Source organism: Pleuronectes platessa, chromosome 15 (genome assembly GCF_947347685.1).
Source record: "Pleuronectes platessa chromosome 15, fPlePla1.1, whole genome shotgun sequence".
Classification (NCBI taxonomy): domain Eukaryota; kingdom Metazoa; phylum Chordata; class Actinopteri; order Pleuronectiformes; family Pleuronectidae; genus Pleuronectes; species Pleuronectes platessa.
The window spans coordinates 20,573,603-20,599,204 of NC_070640.1; the positions used below are offsets into that span (position 1 = coordinate 20,573,603).

The window sequence follows — 25,602 nt, forward strand, 5'->3', positions numbered from 1 at the left end:
ATTGCATGGCACCCAAAACCCCCCCACAGGTGCACAAGGTCTCGCGCTGCGCCCAAGGGCCAGCGTGTCTCCCGAGGCCGGGGTTGTGTTGGTCTGGCACGCGAGTGCTCTCCCACATTTCCTTCTATTTTTCTGTCTCCTCCACTTCGTCTGAGCACTGTCCACGACCGTGCAGTGCCTCCTTCTCCGCTCTTCCACCCAGTGTTGCCAACTCCTCAGTAAGGAAAGTAGCTATTGGCTGTCCTAAAAGTCGCTAGATGTCGCTAAATGACGTCATCACCTTATTTGCATAATGTAATGGTCGCTATAGGACGTACAGAAAGTGAGAAAAAAACACCCTAAATATGTTAAGATATAATAAGCTGGATGATGTGCGCCGCACTGTTAGGGCGGTATTGCTAGCTCTACGCCCAACTAGGGTGGCCAACCGTCCCTTGAAAAACGGAATGTCCCGTATTTAGAAACAAATGCACCCGTAGGGACGCACTTTGTCCCGTATTGCTGGGAGATTTATAAAATGGTCAGTAAAAGGCCAATGGAAAATTAATTACAGGGCGCTTTATATGAACATTTACGGTAAACTTGTTCCCAGGCAATGTCCTGCTCTGGGATCAGTGAGCTGACAGCATATTCACACACGAGTACGATGATACAGAATACGCTCATCCCATTGGTCGAGGAGGTACTGTTGCTCGCGGAGAAGATAGTGGAAGATAAGTAAGTATAAGGAGAAGATAGTGGAAGACAACAAAACAGCATGGGTGACAGTGACACAGTCGCCGACACTGCTTTACGGGGCGGTACAGCTTCGAGCAGCAATACGACTCGTACTCCTCCGAGAAAAGCAGAAAAGGATGCAAAAATAACAGGAGGAATGGGAAAAAGCAAACACCAGGGTGGAAAATGTGCGCGAAAATATCCACAAAGCGCACTGCACGGTGTGCCGGTGCACTTTTACTGTATCACTCAAAAATATGCATCAAAATCAATTCAGGATCAAATAGTTAAAAAATCGTTTCAGTGACAAAAAAAGGGGCTAAAAAAATTCAGCACGCAAGGAAGGGTGAAGGCAATCGGGTCGGCCAAACCTACCAATGAGGTGTCCCTTATTTATTTTTCAGAGAGTTGGCAACCCTACGCCCAACCCTCCTCCTTTATACGGGCTTGGGACCAGCAAAATGAGCAAAAAGAGACACTCTGGTAGAGCAAGTTTTGTTTTAGTTTTTTTTAGGGGTCCTCAAAGAGTTCAGTTTCACCACGTTCCACACTAGAGGTCTGGAAATGTCTCGATTCTTAGATGCAACACGATGTGGACTTTGCATCGATGAAGAGACTGAAGTCAATGACTCATGAGGTGCGGTCATTTGCCAGCATCTCGGCACACAAAACACACTGAGGACGTTGCTCAGTCGTGCCAGTGACAGTGAAACCAAGCTGCAAATAGCTCTCGTCATATTTGCAAAGCTTTGGCTTCTTCGCAACTGGCGCATCAGTTGTCTGACTTTTACGAATCAGAAACTCATCCATGGTTGTGTTTGTTTGCTGATACAGTGTGTGTGATGTTAATAAAGTTGTAATGGCAACGTCGTGGTCTTGTGAGTGTGTTTGTGTGTGTGGCTGGGAGCGACTTGCACACGAATAATGAGTAAGTTCCACCCACCTCCGTGCGCCTTTGCCGGCCTGCTCCGTTGGCCGACGGACCTGACAGCGAGGTGAGTCAGCGGGGGCGGGGGGATGGCTGATGCTGCTAGGACGGTGCCGCACGCTGCACGCAGCTCTGGCTTTGCTCTCCTCCTTTTCGGAACTCCTCCGGTGCGGTTGTGTGGCGGCCTCGGCCTGGCCGTCGTCCCGCGCGTGCGGCGGGCACCCAACTCAAACTCTCCTCGCTCCTCCGGAGGGAGAGTTTGACATTGTTTATCTACAATTAAAAAAAGTTTGTTAAACCCTATTCGAATTTTTTGCTAAATTAGTTCAGATTAGTTTGGATAATCCGCCTGAATTGCCTGGTTTATCTTTTACCCACAATTTAGAAATCAAGGAAACTAAAGGTAAACTCAGTAGAATGTCCAATGTCCATTATGACTCTCATAACTTGCTCATTAGATGTTATAATATAACTCAAGAGGTGACAAACATATTTCACCTCACTGTATTTGATGGTGACCCCCACTGTCTGCATGTCACGTTTCCCATGATTTTACTGTAGAAATTCAGAAATGATGTGAAACCCACTCAGAATCAGTGTGAGTGAAACCAGCTCTTTTACTCGCTGCGGGTTCATGATGTTTGTTCCTCTGAGGTCAGACTCTATCTCCAGTTAAATGTGAATTCAAATGGTTCCCGTCACTTTCTCAGCTCTGGAGGAGACCGAGCGTGAGAAACTACGTTAGCGTGGACCTGTCACCTGCACGTCACGCCGCGCTTTGCAACTTCCTCATATTTCGCAGCTTTGACAGAATTCACCGAACACCCGCCCCGTCCTGTGTGACATACAGACGGGAACGCCAATAGAAACGCCGTCTTCCATCACTGGGGACCGCCTTTACGTGACGGACGCTGGCTTGAGCCAATCGGCGAGCTCGTTGTCGCGCCTCCCGACCGGAGACGGATTTCCGAGCAGAGAGGAGCGAGTAGCCTGTACTTTGTTTACGTCCCGTTTAGCTGACAGCTGTTGTAGCGCCTTCCCCACAGCGGCAGCCTTGTGTCGGTGTCCCCGCTTCCTGTCCTGAGCTCCGCTGACTCCCACGCGAGTGGCCTGCATGTCGAGGACGGGACGTTTTGTTGAATGAGGGGGAGCCGTTAGATGCCGCCAGGAGGATGAACTCCATCACCGGTCGGGTTCTCGCCATCCCCGCCGCCTCTGTCACCAACTCTGGAGCTTCATCCTCCCGAGCCCTGCACGTAGACCTCACGTCCCAGCAGGTAAACGCTTCACCTGTGAGCTCACGTTGACACCAAGTGATAGTAAATTAACTCGGACAGACTCAGCGTGTGAAGTTTGCAACGTGAGTTGAATAACTGCAGACGGGAGAACCACGGCAGGCCTGTCTGGCTAGCTAGTTAGCTCACAGCTGGCTAAGTTACAGTTAGCTAGCTGGACATGGACGGAGCTAACTGCACTGACAACACAGACACAGTGAAATCAGTCAGACTGGTGCTGGGCATTTCTGAGCCCCGGCTTTTCTGCGTGTTGAACTATTTGAAGGTTTTTAATCTTTTAATTCTTCACCTATCGCACGAAGCTAGCATGCTACTGCTAGCGTTAACCTAACTTGGTTGTGTGACAGCCAGGTGACAGCCCAGCAGAGAGAAGACGGTAGTGTCAGTGCTTGTCTGTCGTTTAGTGATTTTGAAAAAGTAAAACTCTCTAGATCAGGTAGTGTGTTAGATTTAATTGGTGCTCTGTGAAGATGGTGTATTCTGTGGAAACGTGGACATTTAATACTCCATTCATTCATTCATTGGGTCACTACATGTAACACTGGTGGAGACAGTGTGTGCAGCAGGACACCCTGTTGCTCCCATGGTCACTGCAGGGCTGTGAAAGTAACTTGCCTCCAGTGAACCAGATTCAAACTCCAGTCATCGAGCTGTCCTTTTTCTCTGCTGTGGGACGATGTCAATCCATTTGAGCTGGACGATATGACAAGAAATTAGATCGAGATCAAATCAGTAAATACAAATTATTGTCGTAATAAATGTCAACTCATTGATCTTTAGGTGTAAAGTCTGATTCTTGCTACTTTTTGTGCTTTAATTCTGAGCAGAAAGCATTTGCCAAACAGCTAAAATATCTTACAATTTTAGATACATCAGTTATGTGCTATACCTCTTCACTGTACTTACACATTGTATAAGCATCAAATTGATATGTATTGCACTTTCGTTATATTGGTATTAATGAAAATGATATTGCGTTAATAGTTGATGTTGTTTTAATCAATCTCTTCCTCTTCTTTGACCGACTTTATTAGTGGAACGTATCTATGGAGAGAAAATAATATTGGGACTATAATTTAATTCCTACTTGTAACCTAAAACCTAACTCTTTGACCCTTGTCTTCAGTATAGGAATGTTCTCGCATTAGAGGCACATTTAGATAATGTTGTTAGTGTGTGTGTATGTTGGTTCAAACTGTGTCAGCAGTCCAGTAAACACATTCCATTCCTTTTCAGATTAAAAGTAAAAAATGTGATGTATGAATATCTGACATGCCGTGTTCATTGCGCTCACATGCTTCTTGCTATAATCCCTTTAACATTCCAACCGCTCTTTCTCCTTAAATAATCAGTTTAACAAAATCTATCTTACTCCTAGTGATGTCTGGCCATGCACATAACTCCAGACGTATGTGTTGAGGTCTCGAGATAAGATGCATGGTTCTGAGACTCCCGGAGTTTACCCAATACAACAGAGATTCACTGTCTTTATTGTTTATTATCCTGCACATCGTTCAATAGAATATCTGTAGCTCCATGATAAGACATTGCCCCAGCAGCATTGTGCTACTGTGTCCCACTGCTGGCTAAACATACCACATACGCTGAGTGCTAGACCCAGGAGAGATGATTGATGTTGTGAGTTTTTATTTAGGACATGTGAAGATTTGACTCGGTTCCTAACCCTGGAATCAGAACTTGGATAGTTTCATTTGAGAAAGAGGCCATACCTTCTAATTAGTCAAATGCTTTTATGTATATATGTTTTTCAAAGTAGTCAGGGTAAAAATATCTTTAGATGTGATGGTGCTTTCACACAATAACACACAATAATTATGTCTCCAAATAAATTATTCTGTCGAAGAAATACATGTAAACAGCGGCTCTGTTTCACTAACTATTATAACCAAAGATTTGATTTATTCAGTCTATTCTAGTTTCTAAAGAAACAAGAAGTTTGTATGTTCCTGAATTACAGATATTCATCAAAAGGCTTGAGATCCGCTATTCACACGTTTCTGATCATTAATGGCACATGGTCCATTCAATTTGAGCTTCACTTTGATCTGTGTCTGAATGTGTAGTTTATAATCAGGGCTCGGATTCTTGTGGAGACCCATCACAGTGGTTTCATACCCCCACATGTACACTGACATTTCAAAGGGGTGGGGTAAGGGGACGTTAAATATCCCCTTTGGAACAATCAGTGTTTTTGTTTCTGGGGCCCTTAATCTCACAGGGAATCCCATGACTTCGATTTAGTCTCGCTAAATCGAAGTCATGGGAGTTCCCCCCCCCCCCCCCCCCACACACACACACGCACACACACACACACACACACACACACACACACACACACACACACACACACACACACACACACACACACACACACACACACTCTACCGGGAGAATGTCATGCATCTATTACTTGAACTGCTGATGCCAAACAGCATCGTGTCTCAGTGCTGAAGCTGGTTTTGCCTCTGTGCATGATAAATAACTGCTGGTTTTGGTTGATTATGCACGGGCCGGACAGTGTGATAATTCATTCATCTGTGAAGGTCTCTCTTTTCACCTCTGTCCTGGGAACCAGTCAAGGATCTGTCTTCGGAGCAGTGTAGAAATGGTTTGCTATCAACCATCACATGATCAGAACAAAAAAAAAAAACATCTCTGATGCCTGTTTATATATATGTTATATTATATGTAAAAACTAATGCAATTTTAAGTGCTGTCCTCAAGTTCTGTCTCTTTCTTCATTTCACCCTGCTAAACAGAGACGACTGCGTCATCTTCGGAGCATTGCTGCCAGAAACATTGTCCACAAGAATGGTTCCCCACTTCTAGACACGTACTTCACCCTCCACCTTTGTATAGGAGAATGCATATCTCGAGGTCAGTGTGAACAACAAACACACACACACACACACACACACACACACACACACACACACACACACACACACACACACACACACTTAATTCTCTATGTCACCCTTGACAATGGGGAAATATAGCTTGGCCTGTTATCTGCAATCACAAAAGTAAACTTTATTAAACATACAATATACTGTTTATTATTTTCCCCTGAACTGTTCTACACCTCATGGATATAGCTACAACACAGTCTGCTAGCTGAGGTGGTAATGACCAGTATGACAATCCAAATTGCTTAAATTGCCCTTATGAGTAATTCAGCCTGTATCTCTAACCAAAGTGTGATTCTCTCTTCAAGGCAATTCACACTCAAATTTAAAAGATGTACTGTTGCCCTGATTTTGGACACAAAATATTAAGTTGACAAACTAAATCTGTCACCCTCAGCTCATAATGATTTCAGATAGCAGTTGGGTCAATCTGGGCCATGAAGATAGAGCCAGTGAGTGACCGGTGGGATTTTAATCCACTCTCATTTTCCATATATGACTCACTGTGACTCCACTCTAGATGACACTGTCACTAAAGTCATCTCTAGGTTTTTATGGCAAGTCCCCTGAAAAACCAAGGTTTTCAACATTCTAGAAAATTAGCTTTTATTGTCCAACAGAGTGCGACATTTGTCTTTGGCTCGTGAAACCTCAAAATAACATTTCAAAATACACAGAGGTGTGACTAGATAAGGAACAAGGTTCTGAAAGCTTGTTAACCATATAACCAACAAATAAAATCCACACAGGTGTTAATATAGATCTTACCAATATTGAAAAAGCACAAAGTCCAAACATTTTTTTCTATCAAGGAAACTTCATCCAGTGCCCTTTTGTTAAAAAAAGCTTTATTGACACTGGGATAGTCAATTGTTTACAACTATTTAATCTTCTAAGGGGTCTCTGGACCTCCTATCAGAGGGCACGGGCTTGTACTCAGTGTGTAGAACATGGGATGGGTCATTTACGCTCACTCCGATTGGCTTGCTGTAGCGTAGCTTGTTTGTAAATAGGCAGCAAAGACATGTGCTGTTCTAATGTTCAATGCAGCTTGCATCATTCAGACAAGTTGTACTTAAGCTGCGCAGAGAAGTTGCTCAACCAAGCTGCTATGCCATATCTGATAAGGACCTCTATAAATGAAGCCCTCTAGCCTTTGCCTAATAAAAGACGTACATGCTTATATGATCAACTCGTAAATCAACATAGGAAGGAAGAGTTTTCAGTCCCCAAAGGATCATGGCGAGAATTCCTTTGACGATTACTTTTGCGTTCCCTTGAACTATGTTTCATCTCGCAACAGTTTCTGAGTATAGTAACTGCTTCTGATTGAATCACACAGCATCTTGCAAATCACTTTACTGTGTTCTTCTGAAGAGACCTCTTAATCTAAGGATTAATTCGGTTTGATCTGCAAATTAAACTCAAACTCAACAGTAACAAGACTGAGCTCATAGTTGTGGCCCTCAAGGCTCTGCTTCGGAAAGTTGGAGATCTCCTCCTCGTCGTTGACAGCTGTTCCATCTGCCCATTTCCAGAGGTCCGCACACCAGGGTGTCATTCTCGATTCCACCCTCTCATTCCAATCCCACATCGAATCCGCAACCAAATCCGCTTTCTTTCATCTAAAAACAATCTCCAGACTCCGGCCCTCACTCCCCGACTGAGGCAGAAACCCTCATTCATGCATTTATCACCTCCCGCCTGGATTACTGCAATGTAGTTCTGTCCGGGTTACATGTCCTGAATAGACTCCAGCCCCGAAAGCTGCAGACCTCAGACACAGGTTTGCACTACATCCCCAACACCTGACTGCACGACTTTGGAGACAGAGCCTTCTATCTCGCAGACCCCACCCTCTCAAACTCTCTCCCCGCCGAAATCTGCAATGCTGCATTTCTGGACATCTTCAAAAAACTCCTCCAACACCCCCTGTCTACCAAGGCCTTTGGCCTCAGTGAACACTGGTGTTCATTGGTGCTGTTTATTTCTATCCCTTTTTTGTATGGAGTATTTTTTCTTTTTTTTCTTTTGGTCCCTAGTTACACATGTTAGCCTCCTTGGGTCTCTTGAAAAGGTGCTATATAAATTCATGTTAATATTATTACTATTATTGTCATTATTAATAATTATACTACATTGTGTATTGGGCAGTAGTGATATCAGCACACTGTGAGATACGTGTAAATGTGCTACATGATAGAGTGGGTCCTGGCTGGATTTGGACAAAAATTTAGAAATTATATTCTAGATTGAATCGGGCGATCACATTGGCACCTTTTTTACATTGCACATGAAAAATAAGTTATAACAATGTGTGTCAGAGACAGGGAAACAGTGTAGTTTACATAAACTGTATCGGGCTCGGGTCAGGTTGGACACAAATAACACAATTCCTGTTCAAGACCTTTTGAAAAATTAGGCCCGAGCTGAAATTGGCTACAAATGTCTCAGAGGTAATAGAAGAAGAGCAGATTTGCTGAGGTATCCTCATGTCAAAAGCAGAAGTGAGGTATCCTCATTTGCAAATGAGGATACCTCATTTGCTGAGGTATCCTCAGCAAATCTGCTGGGGCTTTCCTCGGTCTCAATAAGATTTAATCCAGTTGTTGTGTATAACTACATGTTCCCTCTTTAATCGGTTCTCTTGTCTTGATGTCTTTTTAGGATTCTACAAGAGTGAAGTCATTCGGGACTCACTGGTGAGTACACTTTCTTAAACGTTCAAACTCTTCATGTCTGCTGGGGTTTGCACAGTGCCGTACTGATGAAAGACGAGCTTCCTGTATTTCACTGATGCCAAGACTGACATTTATACCTGCTGCCTGTCTGCCGGCCGCACATTCAGCTACCTTTGGACTTGTAGTTTCTCATGTGTCCTAGATGACATCGATCTATATTGCTACATGGTTTTTGGCTGCTCTTACTGCTGTTTGTGTGGTTGCAGTAGTAATGGCAGGACATTACTTTTAGGCGTGCTGCCTAGTCATCAGCTGACCTAAGCAGCTTTCCAGGCACAGTGCTGAGTGCAAACAAACAAACTGTATAATGCCCTGCAGGAGCCTGGACCTTTGTCATCTCTCAGCCCACTTCCTCCCGTTGATTTCCACATCCTTACTCTAGCATTTTGTCTCCTGTCATCGTTCGTTCAGGGGAAACCGTCTTCCTGTTTTCAATACAGCTGCTACAAGCTTCGCTTCCGTTACTGACTCTTACTAGCTCTGTAACCTCCTGTGGTTTGGACTTCTGCTTTTGACATTCCTCCCCAAACTGCCCCTGAAAGTGACCCAAAGAGCCAGAGATTTTCTCTCTGATTGGGGGGGGGGCATCATTCAATGCTACGTAATTGAATGATGTAAATGGCTACATTGCTTTGGAGGAACAGTCCTCAGTGCTTCCTGTCTGGAAGTTCAAGAGCAGAACTCAAACTGTGGAAGGGATCAGACTTAGGTTCATTACGAACAGGATGATTCAATTACTGAAGAATGTATGGAGGGCACATTGTGTCATCAAATTAGCCAGGGGCCTCACACAGTTCATATTGTGATCCAAAGTTCCTGGACTTGTCTGACATAAAAAGTAGCTGTGTTTTAAGTGTATTGTTTTTGTAAGAGTTAAGAATTGTTGATTCAGACAATTTAATATTAAGTATTAATGTACTCTGCTACTCACCATGTGTATGTGTGTGTGATTTTCAGAATCCCACTTGGCGCAGCCTGGACTTTGGCATGCTGCCGGACCTTCTGGACACCGCAGTGTCTTGCTTCGTGGTGAGGATTTGGGGAGGACAAGAGGAACAGTACCAGCTCCTCATAGAATGGAGGGTCAATCTGGATGGCCTCAGATACACTGGGCAGCAGGTCAGCAACCACACGACATGCACGTTTGTCACAAGGGTTTATGTGTGGTAGCAAGTTTAGGGCTAGTCTAGGGCGAAACGTGTGAATACACGTGTATGCATGCTTTCCACACTCATTTTACACTTTCGGTTTGCAAAACATGAAACAGAAAATAGTTTAAATGTTTAATAAAATGTAATAAAGCACAGTAAGTTTATCAGAGGTTATCAGAGTAAGTTTATAATCAAATTGAAACTCTTTCCTGAAGATATTACAAATAGAAATGAGAAAAAAAGACAAATGCACTCAGGAGTTAATATTAAAAATAATCCAAGAAACACTTATTTATTATTGAATATTTGGTTTATTGTACTCTGATGTGGTCTAGAGCAGGGGTGGGCAAACCTTTTGACTCGCGGGCTACATGGATCCTAAAATTTGACAGAGGGGCCGGGCCAGGACCAGATGGATGGAGTGTTTTTGTGAACTAATATAAATGACATGGAAAAATCATTACATGAAAGGATTTGGCCTTTAACAAGTAGCAAAGCATTTATTTGCAAGGCAATTTAACAAAAACTCGCCTTCGGAGAAAGGCTTGCGAGCCTTTGCTATTTTGAATGCCATCAAAAAACTTGCCTTGGTAGTTGAATCTTGAATCGCAGTCTGTTGGTGAAAATAATGTGCTGAGTCTGTAAATTAGCTGCCAACCTCTGAGCCGTAGCCGCCCGTTCTTGCGTTGACTGCTTGCTAGCAAAGTTAGCATGCTTCGAACTAAAGTGGCGGCTGATGTTGTACTCCTTGAAAACTGCGACAGTTTCTCGGCATATCAGGCATACAGCCTTCGATTGGACTTCAGTGAAAAAGTGTTTTGTTAAACACTCGGCACTCATTGTCCACTCTTCGTTTCCTTGATCTGCTCATTTTACAGAAGGGCTCACAGGGCAAAGCCAAAAAGTGAAGGGACATCATGTGCCCTTTCGAGCCCTATACATCACACTCCCGGTCAAATTTAATTAAGCTGATGCTTTTATCCAAAGCGACTTACAATAAGTGCATTCAACCCCCGAGGGTATAAACCCAGAACAACAAGAAGCAAGAAAGTACAATTTCTTTAAAAATAAAGCAAAACTACAAAGTGCTATAAGTAAGTGCCATTTAAGCGCTACTAAATTGTTAGTTTCATTTTTATTTTATTTTTTCAAAAAAAAATAATCTTACATTTTTTTAAATTATTTGGATAAGTTCGGCGGGCCGGATAAAACAGTTCAGTTTAGTTTTTCTGTTCTGTACTGACCACACATATTGACCAAGCCTTGTTTCAATCGCTTGCAGGCTTAATCGATTAAAATATAATGAGTTAATTTACAGTACAATAAAGATGTTTACAAATTATTCTAAACGGCAACCTCAACTACTGTGAAAGACTTAGAACCTCACCACATTTGGATCTCTTATTTTCTATATAAAGTATATTGATGAAGTGATGGCTGTTTAGTTGCGCTGCTATTCACCATAGACCTCATGTTTGAATGAGAGTTGATGTAACTGCTCAGTAAGAAACTTGTGCTAATATGATGTGTCTTTATTCTGGGGACCGAGGTCGACTTGGCTCTTAGCTGTAACGTTTTTCCACCCTGAAACTATGCTGTGAGAACTGAGCCAAATCACATCAACAGATACAGTAAAAGAAGTTAGTGTTACTGCCGTTTTTTTCACAGTGAGAGTTTTTTCAGAGCCCGTAAATGCAGAGCAGCGTCTCTTATTCACATCCAGATGCTCGTTGTCCTTTGTTCTCTTCGACTCCGTCCGCACAATAAGCCGCTGCTGTCTCGCTTTGTCCACAGATTCGATCCAGGAATCCAAATGAGATCATATTCGGATTGAATGATGGCTACTACTCAGCTGACTTTGATCACAAGGTACAGACTTTTGTCCATTTTCCAGGGCTCCCACATCATAATGGAATACCCAGTCCTAATCTCATTAGTTTTTTGACTTCTGCACTGAAACACTGACATGTTGCTGTTGCAGGATCAATCGGAGCGGAAGAAAAACAGTTTGCTTCAGGTTGACCTGAGTTCAGTCCGGAACTCCTACAGCGTTTTCTCTTTGCTCAGGTAAGATTCATGCCATGTCGCACTATCACATCTTATTATAATTTCAGCAGGCCTCAGTTTTCATATATTTCCTTGGGTCTTTTCTGCCATGTGTGGTGGAGGTCAACTACCTACAAAGAACATTTACGGTCTATTTGATTTCAAGCCGCACCTCATGTTTTTAGACCTTTTATTTACTTCTTTGCATAAACATGTGTATCGAGATATGTTCACGTGTGGCATTTTAGGTTTGAGCATTTGTTGTCCAGCAGGTGGCGCCACAGGAAAGCCAGTATTTGGACAGTGGACACTCTGTTGGCCTCTGACTTTATTTAAAGCTGCACAGCCTGTAGTCTATAATGTATTTGTTGGACAGAATGGGACAGACAAAATACATGTATAGAATATTTTTGAGGAGTTCCTTTATCGACTGGTCAACGTCATATTTTGGATTAAGATTTTCATTAGAATTACTCTTAATGATTTTAATTGTATTGGATGCAATACAAATTTACACCACAAGGAGGAGACAGAGATTACTTGTTAGCGGGGAATCCTGCTGTAATAATTAAGAACTTGAGAGGACAGGGCAGTGCTGGCGTCTGTTGACAAACATACACTTGATGTTCATGTCTATATTTGAATGTGGTACGATGCAAGCACTTATTTCAGAATCACCAGGGCTTTCCCCGAGGGAAACCCGCTGTTATCCAAAGCCTGTTCACATAACAACATAATTACACCCAGTTTTGTCTAAATAAAGGTATATCTGGAAGGCCTGAGTTAGACAGTTCCAAAATAAGATAAGGATCCTTTAATTTGGAGGAAGCCTTCAACTAACGTTTACCTTTTATAAGGAATAAGTAGGGGGATATAAATGTATCACAGGCCTGTGCAGTGTCAAGAAAAAGAGTAATGCCAAAGCCGGCTGAACTTTAACAGTACTCCCTCATCTAGAAGTGGTCATGTTTATATGAGAAGACTTTTACCTCCCTTAGCAGCTTGAAGAAGAAAAAAAACAGTTGGAATCCTAACTTTTATGACCCCTGCTCTTACTTCTCTTACTTCTCTTATTGCAACCTCCCTCCACGTCCTCTTCTTCTGTCCACACCCAGTGGGAGTCTGTGGAGTTTAACACACTTAGCGCTGATCCCCGTCTTCCCTCACACAGCTCTTCCTGCTGCTACTCACCCCTGTCACTTTTCCATGGTTTAGTGAGCTCATATGCTCATGGTTTATGATCATGTACTGTAGAATGATTCATCAGATATTGTACACTTGGTCAGGGATTTTCCTCCTACTCTTCATGGTACATATACCACTCAAGTTCGGAGCTGCACAGCTCTAAGCTCTTTTTCTCAAGGCACATCCACCTTCTGAGGCTTCAGCTATACTATATGCTTTGTTTGAAAACACATCAACTCTACCACGCGTACGCCTGGCTCCCTATCGCTTTTAGAGACACTATAACAGAGAAGTTTTAGTTTTAAAACTGGGGCTGCATTTTAGTGTGGATGGGCAGAAACATGCAGGTTTTGAAACAATGACAGTGAAACTCACAATCACTTGCAGACTGGGTATTTGGGGTCACGATGTAGCCTTCGCTGAGTCATCAGGCTCCTATCACTAGACTCCCTTCATGTAGAAAACACCCAGCATCAGCCGAGGATATCGGTGCAGAACGCAACGTGGTTAATCCATTATTAGCATCGCGGACCCTGTTGTCCTTGGGAACACTCTTGTGCAGATATATTTAGCATTTTATAATGATACAACGACTTACAAGTGTAGGAGAGGAGCTATTATGTGAGCTATTTCCTGTGCCTTCCTGTTCACAGGGGCACTCGAAGCCCAGTGTGTGTGAGTGGTCATGTGAAATACATATTTAGATGTGTTAGTTTGAACATGTTAAAACTGAATTAAACTGATGCGGAGCCAAAATTCTCATGTGGACAGAGATCATTTCTTTGAAAATGCTATTTTCAAACAAGATTATGTAGAATGGATGAACCCTGAAGCATTCAGCTGGACTTCTGCTGTTAGAATCGTGTTTTATGTGAAACTATCTTCTTCTACTATCGACTTTATATATTTTATACATCATTTTTGATAATATGCCACTAGGCCTAATCTTATTTAGCCTCGTCCAAAGATTGGAGTACATCTTTCTTTTTTCTTCAAGAACAACAATCCATGTCCACAAGGGACACCCACAGTGTCAAGTATTCTCACCCCTCTTTCTCCCTCTTTGGTTTGGCCCGGTGTGTAGCGTCTTTTTCTTTGGAAAAGGATGAGAGCTGCTTCACTTAAACTGCCCTGATATTGATTAATGGCAGCAATTTGTCAGCAGATTCACAGTCTGCCTTTCTGCCAGGCTCCAGCTGACAACACCCCTCACTAACATGGTGATGTGGGCTAGCAAACACAGCCCGTCCCAGATGGAGAGATGGAGAGGCAGTGGTCAGATCATCAATCAGCAAACTCCTGTCTCTTCCAGAGTTGCTGAGATAGAGGTTGAGCCACATCTTTCAAAGAACTGGACCCCTGTTTTCGAGAAGGAAAGCTAAGAATACAGTGGTGAAGATGACTCAGCAGTTCATCCTAGTATTTTTTCCCTTTTGTCGAGACTAACACAGATTCAGAAGTATCCCAGCCTCCCGATACACTTCGCTGTCTTATCAGGGGAAGTGTGGATGATAGCAGAAAAAGAGGAAGGAAGACGTGATAAGACTGGTGGAAAAATGACTTCCTGTCACCTGTGACAGAGCTGCATGTTAGTCTTATTGGATATTAACAAAAGAAGAGGCAGAATGGGCTCCTCTTCCACTTCACAGTGTTCAGAGGCCACCCTTTACGGCCCATTGTGTTTTTGAATATTACATTGAAGTGTAGGTTAAGTGTCAGCACTTGAGTGGCCCCTCAGGTCTTATTTACAACTTTCTCACACCAAAGACTCATGCAATCACCTTGAGCCTTAAGTGTTTGTAATGACAACAAAGCTATTGTGGATGCTGGATGTTGAACTTTCAAGTCTATTCTACCAGTGGCTTACGTGACACATGTTAAACATCATTCTTGGGGCACAACTTTCACAGTTCAGCGCTGTGACATGCAGATTAAACCTGGCTCAAGCTCCTGGTGCCTAAAGGGGAAACTTTCTTTTCCCCCTCTATGATCAGAGCCATATGTTGCCTATGTTTCCTGATTTGCTCGTCTACGCTGTTATGGGAAGCATGCGTGTATGTACAGTATGTGTCAACAGAAGCAGTGCCCTCTGAAGCTCTGGGTGGGGGGGGTAACACTCCCCTCACGCAGCCCCTGAGTTCTACTCGCCTCCTGGTTATACGCTGCTCTCTACTACAGGTAGTTGTTGTAATCCTGTGTTAAACTAGTGCTTAGACTAGAGTCTATGTTTGACACCCAACCACCAGTTACCAGACTAAATCTCCATGGAGATACAGATGGGAATGCTCTTGCTTTCATGGTAACGCCCACAATGATATATAACTGTAAACGTGGTCTTCCACTGTTTTTGTCAATATAAGCAGTGGGCTTACAGCATCCTGTCTTTTTTTGCCATTGTCCAGTCTGTTCTACATAAAAATATATTTTATTTTTAACACATGATGTTTCAATCTGGGATTACATTCTCTCAAGGTTGAGACCTTTGGCATGTTTTGTCTTTTTCCAGCCCTTTCAGACCTGGTTTTAACATCCATCCTGAGAGATCTGATCATAAGTGGACAGCTTTAAGTTTGTTCACACCTGCCATTTAAAATGTGTCCTGCATGTGTCTTCTGTGACCGGATCTCATTTTCCCACCTAGTCGTGTGTGTGTGTGTGTGTGTGTGTGTGTGTGTGTGTGTGTGTGTGTGTGTGTGTGTGTGTGTGTGTGTGTGTGTGTGTGTGTGTGTGTGTGTGTGTGTGTGTGTGTGTGTGTGTGTGTGTGTGACAGAGAGAAAGGTAGGTAGGTAGAGAGAGAGAGGAGTTAGGTAGGACTGAATGAATCTTCTGCAGCTGTTCTCTAAAGACAAATATAATTATTTTTTTAAGTATCAGTCATTATTTATTGGCCAGTGTTGATATTGTCCCGATCGCCACAAACAAATCAATGTATGGAGCCTGAGAGGCATAACAATAAGTTTCCCTCTGATCAGAGGATGTCAGCTGAGTAGCAGGTCCTTCATGTGTGGCGGAGGAAACACTTTTGTTCACACAGCGAGAAGAAAAGGCCACATGCGATTGGATCTCAGGAGCCATTTGGGGGTGTTCAGTCTTGTTCTTAGAGCGGTCCACTTGTGATAGGATCTGTCAAGATGAATGTTAATACCAGGTTGTCACATTCAGCCCCCCCACTTCAACTTAAAACTACGGTGTCAAGCCATAGCCTGTCTTTGTGTTTTGTGGGTTTTCTATCAAAAAACACTAGGCTAATAGTTTATAATCAGATTCTGTGCAAAAGATACTGTTTCATTTTATTCATAGCCAAGGCTTGCTTATTAACTGTATAACAAAATGAGGACAAGGAGCTTACACCGGAGGTCTCAAACTTCTATAATTATCTACAAGGTGTGGGAACCCTACATGATCCTTTGGAGAATAAGAATATCTTTCTCCAAGTTCTTTTTTGTTTTTATGCTTCTCTGTTGTAGTTTTCGTGTAAACATGGCTTATAGCATATTTCAGCCTTTAAGCAGGGCCCCACAAAGACCATGTCCCTCTAGGAGTGAATATGCAGACTAAGCAAAGACACTTCTCTATCTACCATTAAGAAAGTTTATTACATTTTGCCATTTTTTTTGCCCTTATTATATTGCAGTGTGTCAGGGTTTTTGAAAATTACCCCCAGAGCAAATAATCAATTAAAGATTTTTTTTTAAACAAGCAATTATGGAAACATTTTCTTGAAATTCGTTGAATCAAAGTTTTCGACTCATGAAGCAGCCGAACACTCTTTTCACTATTTCTACAATTGAACAGTTTTTTTTTTCCAACTTATGTGTTGCCCTTGTTGCTTTACATTCACCTTCTGTCCAGTTCGTCCCAAACCAGCTCCCTGAGATTTAAGTCTGGACATTGTCTCCTTTATTTCAATAACTTTAGGTAATTTTTATACTGTAGGATGATCCAACCAGTCCGTCTTTCTTTGTAGCTGGCCTTTTACTCACAATTCTGTTTTAATACACATTTACAGTATTGTATCAGCAAGTGTTGTAACATAGTTCGTTCTAACTCTGCCTTTCTACAGCCAGAGGTTTAAGTAATCAACATCCGCAGGAAATGTTTGCATTAGTCATCAAGGCTGTTATTGCTTCTTTTCATTTTCTGCAGAGAAGTTAACTCATTGTTTGATCCCTGAAAAAGTTATTTTTATATCTACTGTACGTTATTTTTCAGCTTCTCTAACCTCTCCTTACATTTGCACCATTTTTCACCGATCTCGAGTTGCGTTTTCAATAAAAACTGGAAAAATGGAGTTGTCTCAACTGGTAGCACAGATGGAGACGATGGTAAAGTGAGGTGAATAGCAAGTGGTGAAATGTGTTGACATTCTTTGGCAATGAGCTAAAGGGAGAATTTACGAGTGTTGTTTGTTGTGATTTTGTTCCCGCTGCGGTGCTGTCTGCTTTGTCCTCTACGGAGGTGTGATAGAGGAACATTATCCTCAACTTGTTGTCATAAAATGTCTCGCCGCTTGTTTTGAATTGGTTAACTGGCTGACCTTTTCACCCTGCACTGGTTGAAAAATGGTTGCTGGAAATGAATTCAGCACAGTCATTAGTGGCAGGGCTTGTTTCCTCTGACCTAGGTTTGTTTGAAAAGTGCGTTGGGCACATGTGATTAACGGCTGGAAGGAACACGGCCACATAATGTTTAATACATTAAGAATATCACTTTGGAAAGGCCATCGCATGTCGACTGAATTTGAACCAGTTGATCATTTTCTGATTTGATCAGGGATTTCCAACCTATTGTTTCCTGTATTACATTTCCTCATTTTCTCTGTAATTTGAGTTTAAGTATTTTTCCAGATACAGGGAAATTAATATCAGATGTTGTGAAGTAATATACTGGATGTTTACTTCTTACTTTGTTTCAGAAGAAACAGTTTATTCTCAGGTGTCATCCTCAGTTTCTCTTGCTTATCTTTGTTAGCCAGATGACACATGCTGAATCCTGCTCTGTGCTGATTGCAAAAGTGCAGACTCTGGAGAACAAAACAACATATTAGCTATGGCAAATATTTATTTTAAGAAAATCCAAAAAGGTAGATGAAAATAAAACAGGAAACCTGCATTGGAGTGGCTCTATAGTTTACAGCTTAACGTCCTGGACTTTTTTTCCCTTTCGGTTATTTACTTGATTGTGAATCTAACAAAACCTTTATTATTTTCTGATTAAACAGTACCTGATAGCCCCTATTCAATGTTTTCTAAAAGATGCCCTCTGTTTATCAAAATATCTGGAAGTTTGAAAAGCACAAGTTCCATCTGACACCCCTGCAGGGTCTAGTGCCTCAGTCAAAGGAGGAAAATGTTATTGTTTTTCTGATGTTTATCGCCATCAGGGGTTGAGTGCACAGCCTCAGTCATAACTTCCTGCAAATCCCTTGTGGCTGAGTTGTTAAGTACCTCTCAATCCTTGAAAAAGGAAAGTTGTCATGGCTCGTGAGAAGGTGTTCTCTGGACAGTTGCCCAGCGATTCAACTGTGGGTGTACGGTGGGGGCCTCCCTCCTCACCCCCTGCAGGACCATAGGTTGTGATGGGCAGGCGTTAGGCCAAGACTCTGGGAATGATAAGGGGGCAGACATGCGTGAAAAGGAGAGAGGAGATAACTATTCTCACCTGGGGGAAAAGGGCCGTATCAGATTCTCCCACTGCAATCACCTAAACAGAGGAAGCTGTCAAAACAGATTTGCCCTGATGTTCTGAAGAACGATCTCCAAATGCTATCGCTGTCACCTCAGGAAGATTAAAAAATGTGGGCTGAAAACATGTAATGATTTTCCTGTGGGACTCCTCCGCAAATATCTATTTAAAGCGTCATGGAAACATTTTTCGGTTGGTTGCTAGAAAGAAGCAGTAATATCCATATATAATTGTGCGACTTTCATAACTAAAGAAGCCCCCTCGGATTTGTAAAATATAAGAGGCTCTTACACTAAACCCACTCAAGAGGCAATTTCTTCAAAGACTTAAAGCAGGCGCATATGTAAGGAAAACCCTACTCGTATCACCCCCATGACCCTTACCACAATCTCTTCTTTCTGTCTGCAATAATCCCCGTCTCCTGTTTCTGCTTGTGTCTTGAACTCCACTTGTAGTAGTTCAGTCGTTGTGTCACGGACTTGTGAGTCAACACTGTTCTCCATTTGTCGAAAGAAAAAGATCATTAAGACTCCTCTTAATGATTAATGAAGCTTTCTTATATTGAGCTTTGCATGTCTGGCTTGCAGATACCACTGTCTCACTTTAAATCTGTCATCCAAGCAGCCCATTCTGTTTGGTTCTTTTAGAAATGTAAAAGTTCATCACTATACAAAGACACCACGAATCTTTACAGGTGTTTTTAAATGGCCTTATGGCAGCAGCACTCAACACTGTTGTCACATCTAAAGGTTATGGAATGATCAGGCTGATGTGGTGACATGTGAGGCAAGCGAGGGGGAGAAAGAAACACGCTGACTGGAGGAGCTAATCACATATTTACTGGCAGTTAAACCATTCTGTGTTCATTGAGAGAGAAACTATGACTGAGCAATCCAGCTCCGATGACATATGGTGGACATTGAGACATTAAGCAAGAAGAAGAAGATCGAACCCCGCTCTGACAGCTTGACTGTTAATTGCTAGTTCCCCCTGTTTGTCTGTCCTCTGTAACTCATTCCCAGCCTGTGGGATTGTTGTTTGTTGGTGAGCTGTTGGCGTCCCTCGGGTTGGCTGAGGCAGGGGCTGTCTCTGTGTGATGGAAGTCTTGTAAGCTGATGGAAAATGTTTTTCAGAGGCCCAGATGTCTTAAGCAGAAGCATTGATCAAAGGCCAAGGAGGATAGAGAAGTTCAGTGTGAGTTGTAATGCCACCCAGCGCTGAAAGATTCCCACCTGGTAAAATCGTATTAGACCTTACTACATCATACATGTCCGGAAAGGGTTTTTCCTCCTGGAACCATATCAAATCCATACATGTGTGTAGAATTTATTTTATACTTAATTCTAAACATTAAACCATGTTTAATTGAATTCACATTGTATATATGTCCTACTTTGGAAAGAGCTGTGTAACTAATTGACCCTGAAACACTGTGTGTTTGTTATGGCTGCTACCTCCACCACCCGAGGCTCTGTCTCTCTCCTAGTTTTGAGGGTCTGTTTCACGATCTCTATTGCCATGGCAACTACCAATGGGGGTTTGGCAGCTGTGTCTTCACAGCCATACCAGAGCTAAGCAATGAACTGATGCTTACAGTAAGTGACCAGAGAGTGACCTACCCGAGTTACATACAAGAAAAAAGAACTTCAAGCTGTGGACATCATGCTCAGGAGTTAACACCCCGTGTGAATGATGGTTAAAAAAATATGCTGGATTGGCCTTTATATACCCATGTTGCCATTTCCAATCCTGACAGCGACACAGCGTTTGGAAACTAGGGCTCCGCCTCTGTGACCTCGGTTAATTAGTTGAAGCTTTTTTTTTTTTTTAGTCGTCTTCGCTCTTGGACAGCTTTTGATCTCATCTTGTGATTAGGTTGTCAAAAATAATAGAAGTTAAGCCTTTGTTGTGATAGTTGTGTTTTGTGTTATTTACAATGTGGTTTGTGGCCTTTCATAATTTGATGTGTCTTGTCTTATTAACTGTAGGCTTTTACAAGCCGTAAAAAAAAATTTCAATCTTGTTTGTGTCCTTTTTTTTGTGCCAAAGCTCGTCATAAACTTTGACACTTTTTGGAGACTCGTCATTCAGGGCAGGAACAAAGAAGACCGACCCCAGTAAATCAGATACAAGGAGGGATAACAATCACACTGCACAATGACTCCTCCACATGTGGACAGTCATAACCTGTTTGATGTCCCCCAAACTGTCACTTTAAACATCCACGCTAAATGGAAATGAATGGCTGGTGCATCTATGACGCTAGTTACTTTCAGCCAGTTACTTTCGTGTTCTCTTGAAACGCTGTTACAACATGGGGTTTGTTGTTGTGGGCCAGTGTGTGGCGACAAACAATGATAATGATGGATAATGACTTTGTGCTCTCCTCTTCCTGCAGGCTTCACACAGCCCAGAGAGCCATCAAGCAGACCCAAGTGACGGTGCAGAAGATTGGGAAGGAGATCGAGGAGAAGCTGAGGACAACAGAGGCCTGCACAGAGCGGGTGAGCGCACACACCCGTCAGTTGCAGATTTCAACTCATCAGCAACTTACCTTTAAGTCATCGTCAATGTTTAGTCAGCTTATCTCCTTATCCTCGGGAATAAGCTGTGATGATTCATCAGCTTAGGTGATAGAGAAACGATATAAAGATGATATGGATTTCATGTATTTAAAAATATACAAAGATGAAGTGCAATTTGAGATCTGATGTTTTCAAGGAACATTCATTAACACCAATGAGCAGTTATTGCTGTGATCAGCAATAACAGGCCTATAAGGCTTCTATACAAATAAGCATTAGCATCCTGTATTGTACTTAATGCATAACAGGATTTAAGAACGTTTATCACTCAAATCCCCAGATGTAATTGTAATGTAAAGCAATGTGAGATGCAATTATACCCTATGGGCAGCCATTGTATCTTTTTGTTTTGATGGCTCAACTGAAAAGTAGAGATAGACCATCATCCCGCTGCCTCAATGATAACACTTACACCAAAATCCCCTGTTTGTGTTTCCACCTCTCGTCGTATCCTGTACTGTGATCCAAAGCAAAAGCAAGAAAGCATATTTAACATATTTGGAATTGGCAGCGACACAGCTGTGAAAACGGAGCACTGATCCCAGGTTTGACGTTGTGTTTATTGTAAACATTCACTTCAAAAGCCGCCCCTCACTCCTCTGCTGTAAAAGCCCTGGGGCTGTGACACTTTGGTGTTTTCATCATCCAGGTAGACTTGTCTTCTTACAAAAAGGCATTTTTCCTGCTCACATAGGATTACCATACCTTTACATGCTGAAATTCCTTTTTGGCACCTGGGATGTTTCTGTGTTCACATAGTCCATGAGGGTGTGTGTCAGGTGTGGATGTCATGATACCCGAGATTCTGTATTTACTACTACTATTTTAATAACTTTCGAATAGTCAGTTTGTAGTTTAGTGTAGTATATAAATATGCACAAAACTTCTCCATTTCCTCCCACTATCCAGAAATAAAGTCAAAATTATACCAGATACAAACGTGTCTATGCAGGAGCGATGGAGGGATGTGTGTAATTGGTCATTTTATTTGGTATATGTCCCCTCCAATAACATGGAGGAGGTGGGATTTACGACAAAAAGACAGTCTTATATTATCATTAGACGCAATGGTAATGATGGTCATCTATTAAGGTTGAGCACCCAACTCACGTTAACAAGATAATGTTTGGCTTTGTGAATGTTCTGTGTGGAGTATTTCTAAAGTGGATGATAGCTTAAACAATTCACAAACTTCAACATTAAGATTTAGGATATGGACATGATGATGAGGATGATATGATGCCTGCGAAATAAGTTTGAGGCGCCCCCTTTCTTCTTTTCAAGTTTGAAGGCAGACTAAAATGCCTCTATGGTTGTTATTCTGCGATTGTCAGTCCTGGAGGAGTCATATCTCAAGTACCTACAACATCTACAGGACCTGTGCTACCTACAGCATGGAAGGAAAATGAGTATGTCAAGAATTCCAGATTTTAAGCATCGACTTATCGAGGTATCAGATCTCATGACATGCCAAATTGTGTTGTTTGTGTTATTACACAGATACCAAATTTAAAGATTTATAGTTCCTCTTTATACAGCTGTTGCAGCTGTTGCTCTCCATTTTGCTCTCCAATGGCTTTTAATATGGTCTCAGTCTTTTCAGTTCCTTTCCCCAGACTTCCCCCCCACCTATTGACCCAGCTTCACTATAGCCTTCTTTAGTCTCCCCACAAAAACATTGAGGCTCCATTCTTTAGCCACAAAGGATCTCTTTCAAAAACTTGTCTCTGATATTCCCCCCTCAGTGAAATATTCATTAAAACCCCTTTTCAGAGCTCACATCAGCCAATAAATCACATAATCCTCGTCCTCTACCTTTCTGTAAAAACCTGTGAACTATGAGTGAGTGGAGCATTGTGTGGCTCTTCTAAGGGTTTCCCTTCACTGCCTTTGGAGAGCTCTGTACGATCCTTCTGTGTCTGTCATAGTGAGCGTGGATCAAAGTAGGACAGAGTGGAGGCCACCAACCCTAGTGCATGGCCCTTTCACCCTCTCACCCACTCTCTGCCATTAATCTACTGGGATATAACATGCTCCCCCTACGCCTGCTGCTTATTTACTCAGCTGACCCACTGCTGTTTGATGTTCAGTAGGAGTCAGACGGGCCCGGTTGGTGGTTTACAGTCTCACTCTCACACACAGACTCGCATGGCTGTGACCCACTTGTCAACTATGCAGCCCAGTGAAAGTGGAGGCGGCTCATGGTTCGTGCCAAAGCCAGTGGTGGTTAACATGCAAGCATCAGGGTGTGACACATCGGAGAGATGGAGGCTCTATCAGTGTTCTCGCCGCGACTGATACCACTCTCTGTTTTTGCAACAAAACCCTCAGAAGTCTTCATGAAGAAGCATATCTGTGTCTTTCCTCAGATCCTGGCCATGATCATTATCAAATTGTGTGCGTGTGAGAGATGCAACAGTCCGTGCTCTGAGGCTACAGGATAAATAACAAGACCTTGTCTCTGTTTGCCTGTGTAAAAGTTTCCTCCCTCTCCCAATCTCTCCGTTTTTCTCTTCCAACTGTTCCAGCTCATTCATTCAGTCTTCATCCGCGCTGTCCTTAAATGTCAGCTCTTAAAATCTGCCTTTGGGTGTTTTCATCGTATTTGTTCTGTTAACTTCCAATCTCTCCTTTATCTACTGTGCACCACATTCACATCCATCAGTCCATGGATCCCTTGTGCTGTTCCTCATTAGATGATTAGCAGACTCCCCCTCAACCAAATAGAGACATGAAGCCTGATGAAGGGACATCCCAAAGAGAGGACAAGTTGTTGACTAATGACCTACACTTTGTTGCTGCTGCTGGTCAGGGAGCATGTGGTGAGAGAGACGCCTGTTGGAAGTTGTGTTACATGGAGATAAAAACAGATACTCATCTGGAGTTGATGGACTTTTTTTTTTTGGTTTGTCACCAGGGTCTGTGTTTGAGTTTGTGTGTTTCCACACGTCTGCATCTGCCATGATGTTCTAGTTTTATTTAGAGAATGGCGACTTGGTCTTTTTGTTCTACAGATTTGTGTACAAATGCTCATGAACAGCTGTCACATAATCGAACCACTTCACACTGCCTGCATATGTCTTGTTCTATATATTTAACACTGGTCCATCTAGGCCATCCCATTTCTAAGGCCAAAGTCTCAACTTAGCATGAAGAAAACAGGTGGAAACACTTACCACAGCTCTGTTAAAAAGTCTCCTTACTTCAGCTTCCCCTTTAACACACAATTATAAGAATTGTTGGCTAGAAAGTAGCTCAGCATATCTGCCAAAATACAAAATTTTTCCTTTCAGTATTATTCATTATTACTATTTAAACCGTTTACTTTCAATGATGTGATAAGTCGAGATGTCTGCGGTGAAATTGGCTTTAAATGGTGAATGAGGGAACTGTCAGTCATGAACAGCCTGTACACGCCTACTGTCCTGAGAGACAAGGTTGAATCAGGCAACATTAGTTGAATCCCCCGTGTGGGCAGACCTGGGGTTGTAATGTATCCATGAGGTCATGGCATCAGCAAAACAAGAAGAAAAACGAAAGCTATAAAAAGAATGTTAAGTTACCCATTTTATTAAAAGTAATGAGTAAAGAACATATTGCCACTTGAGGCAGAAACTGTATGTGACAGTTTCTGCTGTAACCAGTAACATATAATAAATGTCCATACAAGTGAACTGTAACTGTTAAAGCTGAATGTAATGCAGCTCTAATGAATGATTACAGTGATTCAGTCTTGGGTCTAGGAATTGTTTAAATTGGGGACCACAAATGGATCAATTATATGTACAACATCCTTGTACAATTCCTGATTCAAAAAAGGTGCACATTTTCATTTCTTTTTTTTTTACTGTACAATCCATTGTGTACTTCAAATAGCTTAGAACATAAAAATTCACATTTATTCTTCGTATTGTTGGTAAGTGATGACTCACAGGACAGGGGCACTTCAGGGGCCAGTCAGATTTCAGCTGTGGCCACTGCCCCCCTGGCCCTGCCCCTGGATCCGACCCTGCAGTGATTTCCTTCTTCTTCTGACCTAAAAGTATCTTAAACAGCTAATTCCTGTATTACAAAAAACATTATTTAGTAAAAGTTGTAAATATATTGTTAAATGGCAACTATGAAGCAATATAAATGTGTGTGATGATGGTGTATATGTATCCTTTCACCCTACCATACCCTCCTGTAAGTCCAGGTTTGCCTCATCTCCTCACATGTTATTAGAACATCTGCGCGCATGCTGACAGCCAGACCTCCACACCAAGTTAAACCTTTTCACCAGCAACACTGATCTCAGAGCTCAGCCACTTGTTTTTTTATAGTTAAATGATTCTCCAAC

The 25,602-nt window shown here is 42.3% G+C and overlaps 1 protein-coding gene across 1 annotated transcript in view; it reads left to right on the forward strand.

The window, feature by feature from the left end:
• Positions 1–2,623: 2,623 nt before the first annotated feature.
• Positions 2,624–25,602, forward strand: part of uvrag (UV radiation resistance associated gene) — an 85,197-nt gene continuing 62,218 nt past the window's right edge. Inside the window, exons 1-7 of the mRNA XM_053441360.1 lie at positions 2,624–2,922; positions 5,721–5,838; positions 8,538–8,572; positions 9,569–9,730; positions 11,557–11,631; positions 11,744–11,829; positions 21,077–21,182. Of these exons, the coding sequence (XP_053297335.1) occupies positions 2,818–2,922; positions 5,721–5,838; positions 8,538–8,572; positions 9,569–9,730; positions 11,557–11,631; positions 11,744–11,829; positions 21,077–21,182 (687 nt within the window). The 5' untranslated portion in view covers positions 2,624–2,817. The remainder of the gene's footprint in view (positions 2,923–5,720; positions 5,839–8,537; positions 8,573–9,568; positions 9,731–11,556; positions 11,632–11,743; positions 11,830–21,076; positions 21,183–25,602) is intronic.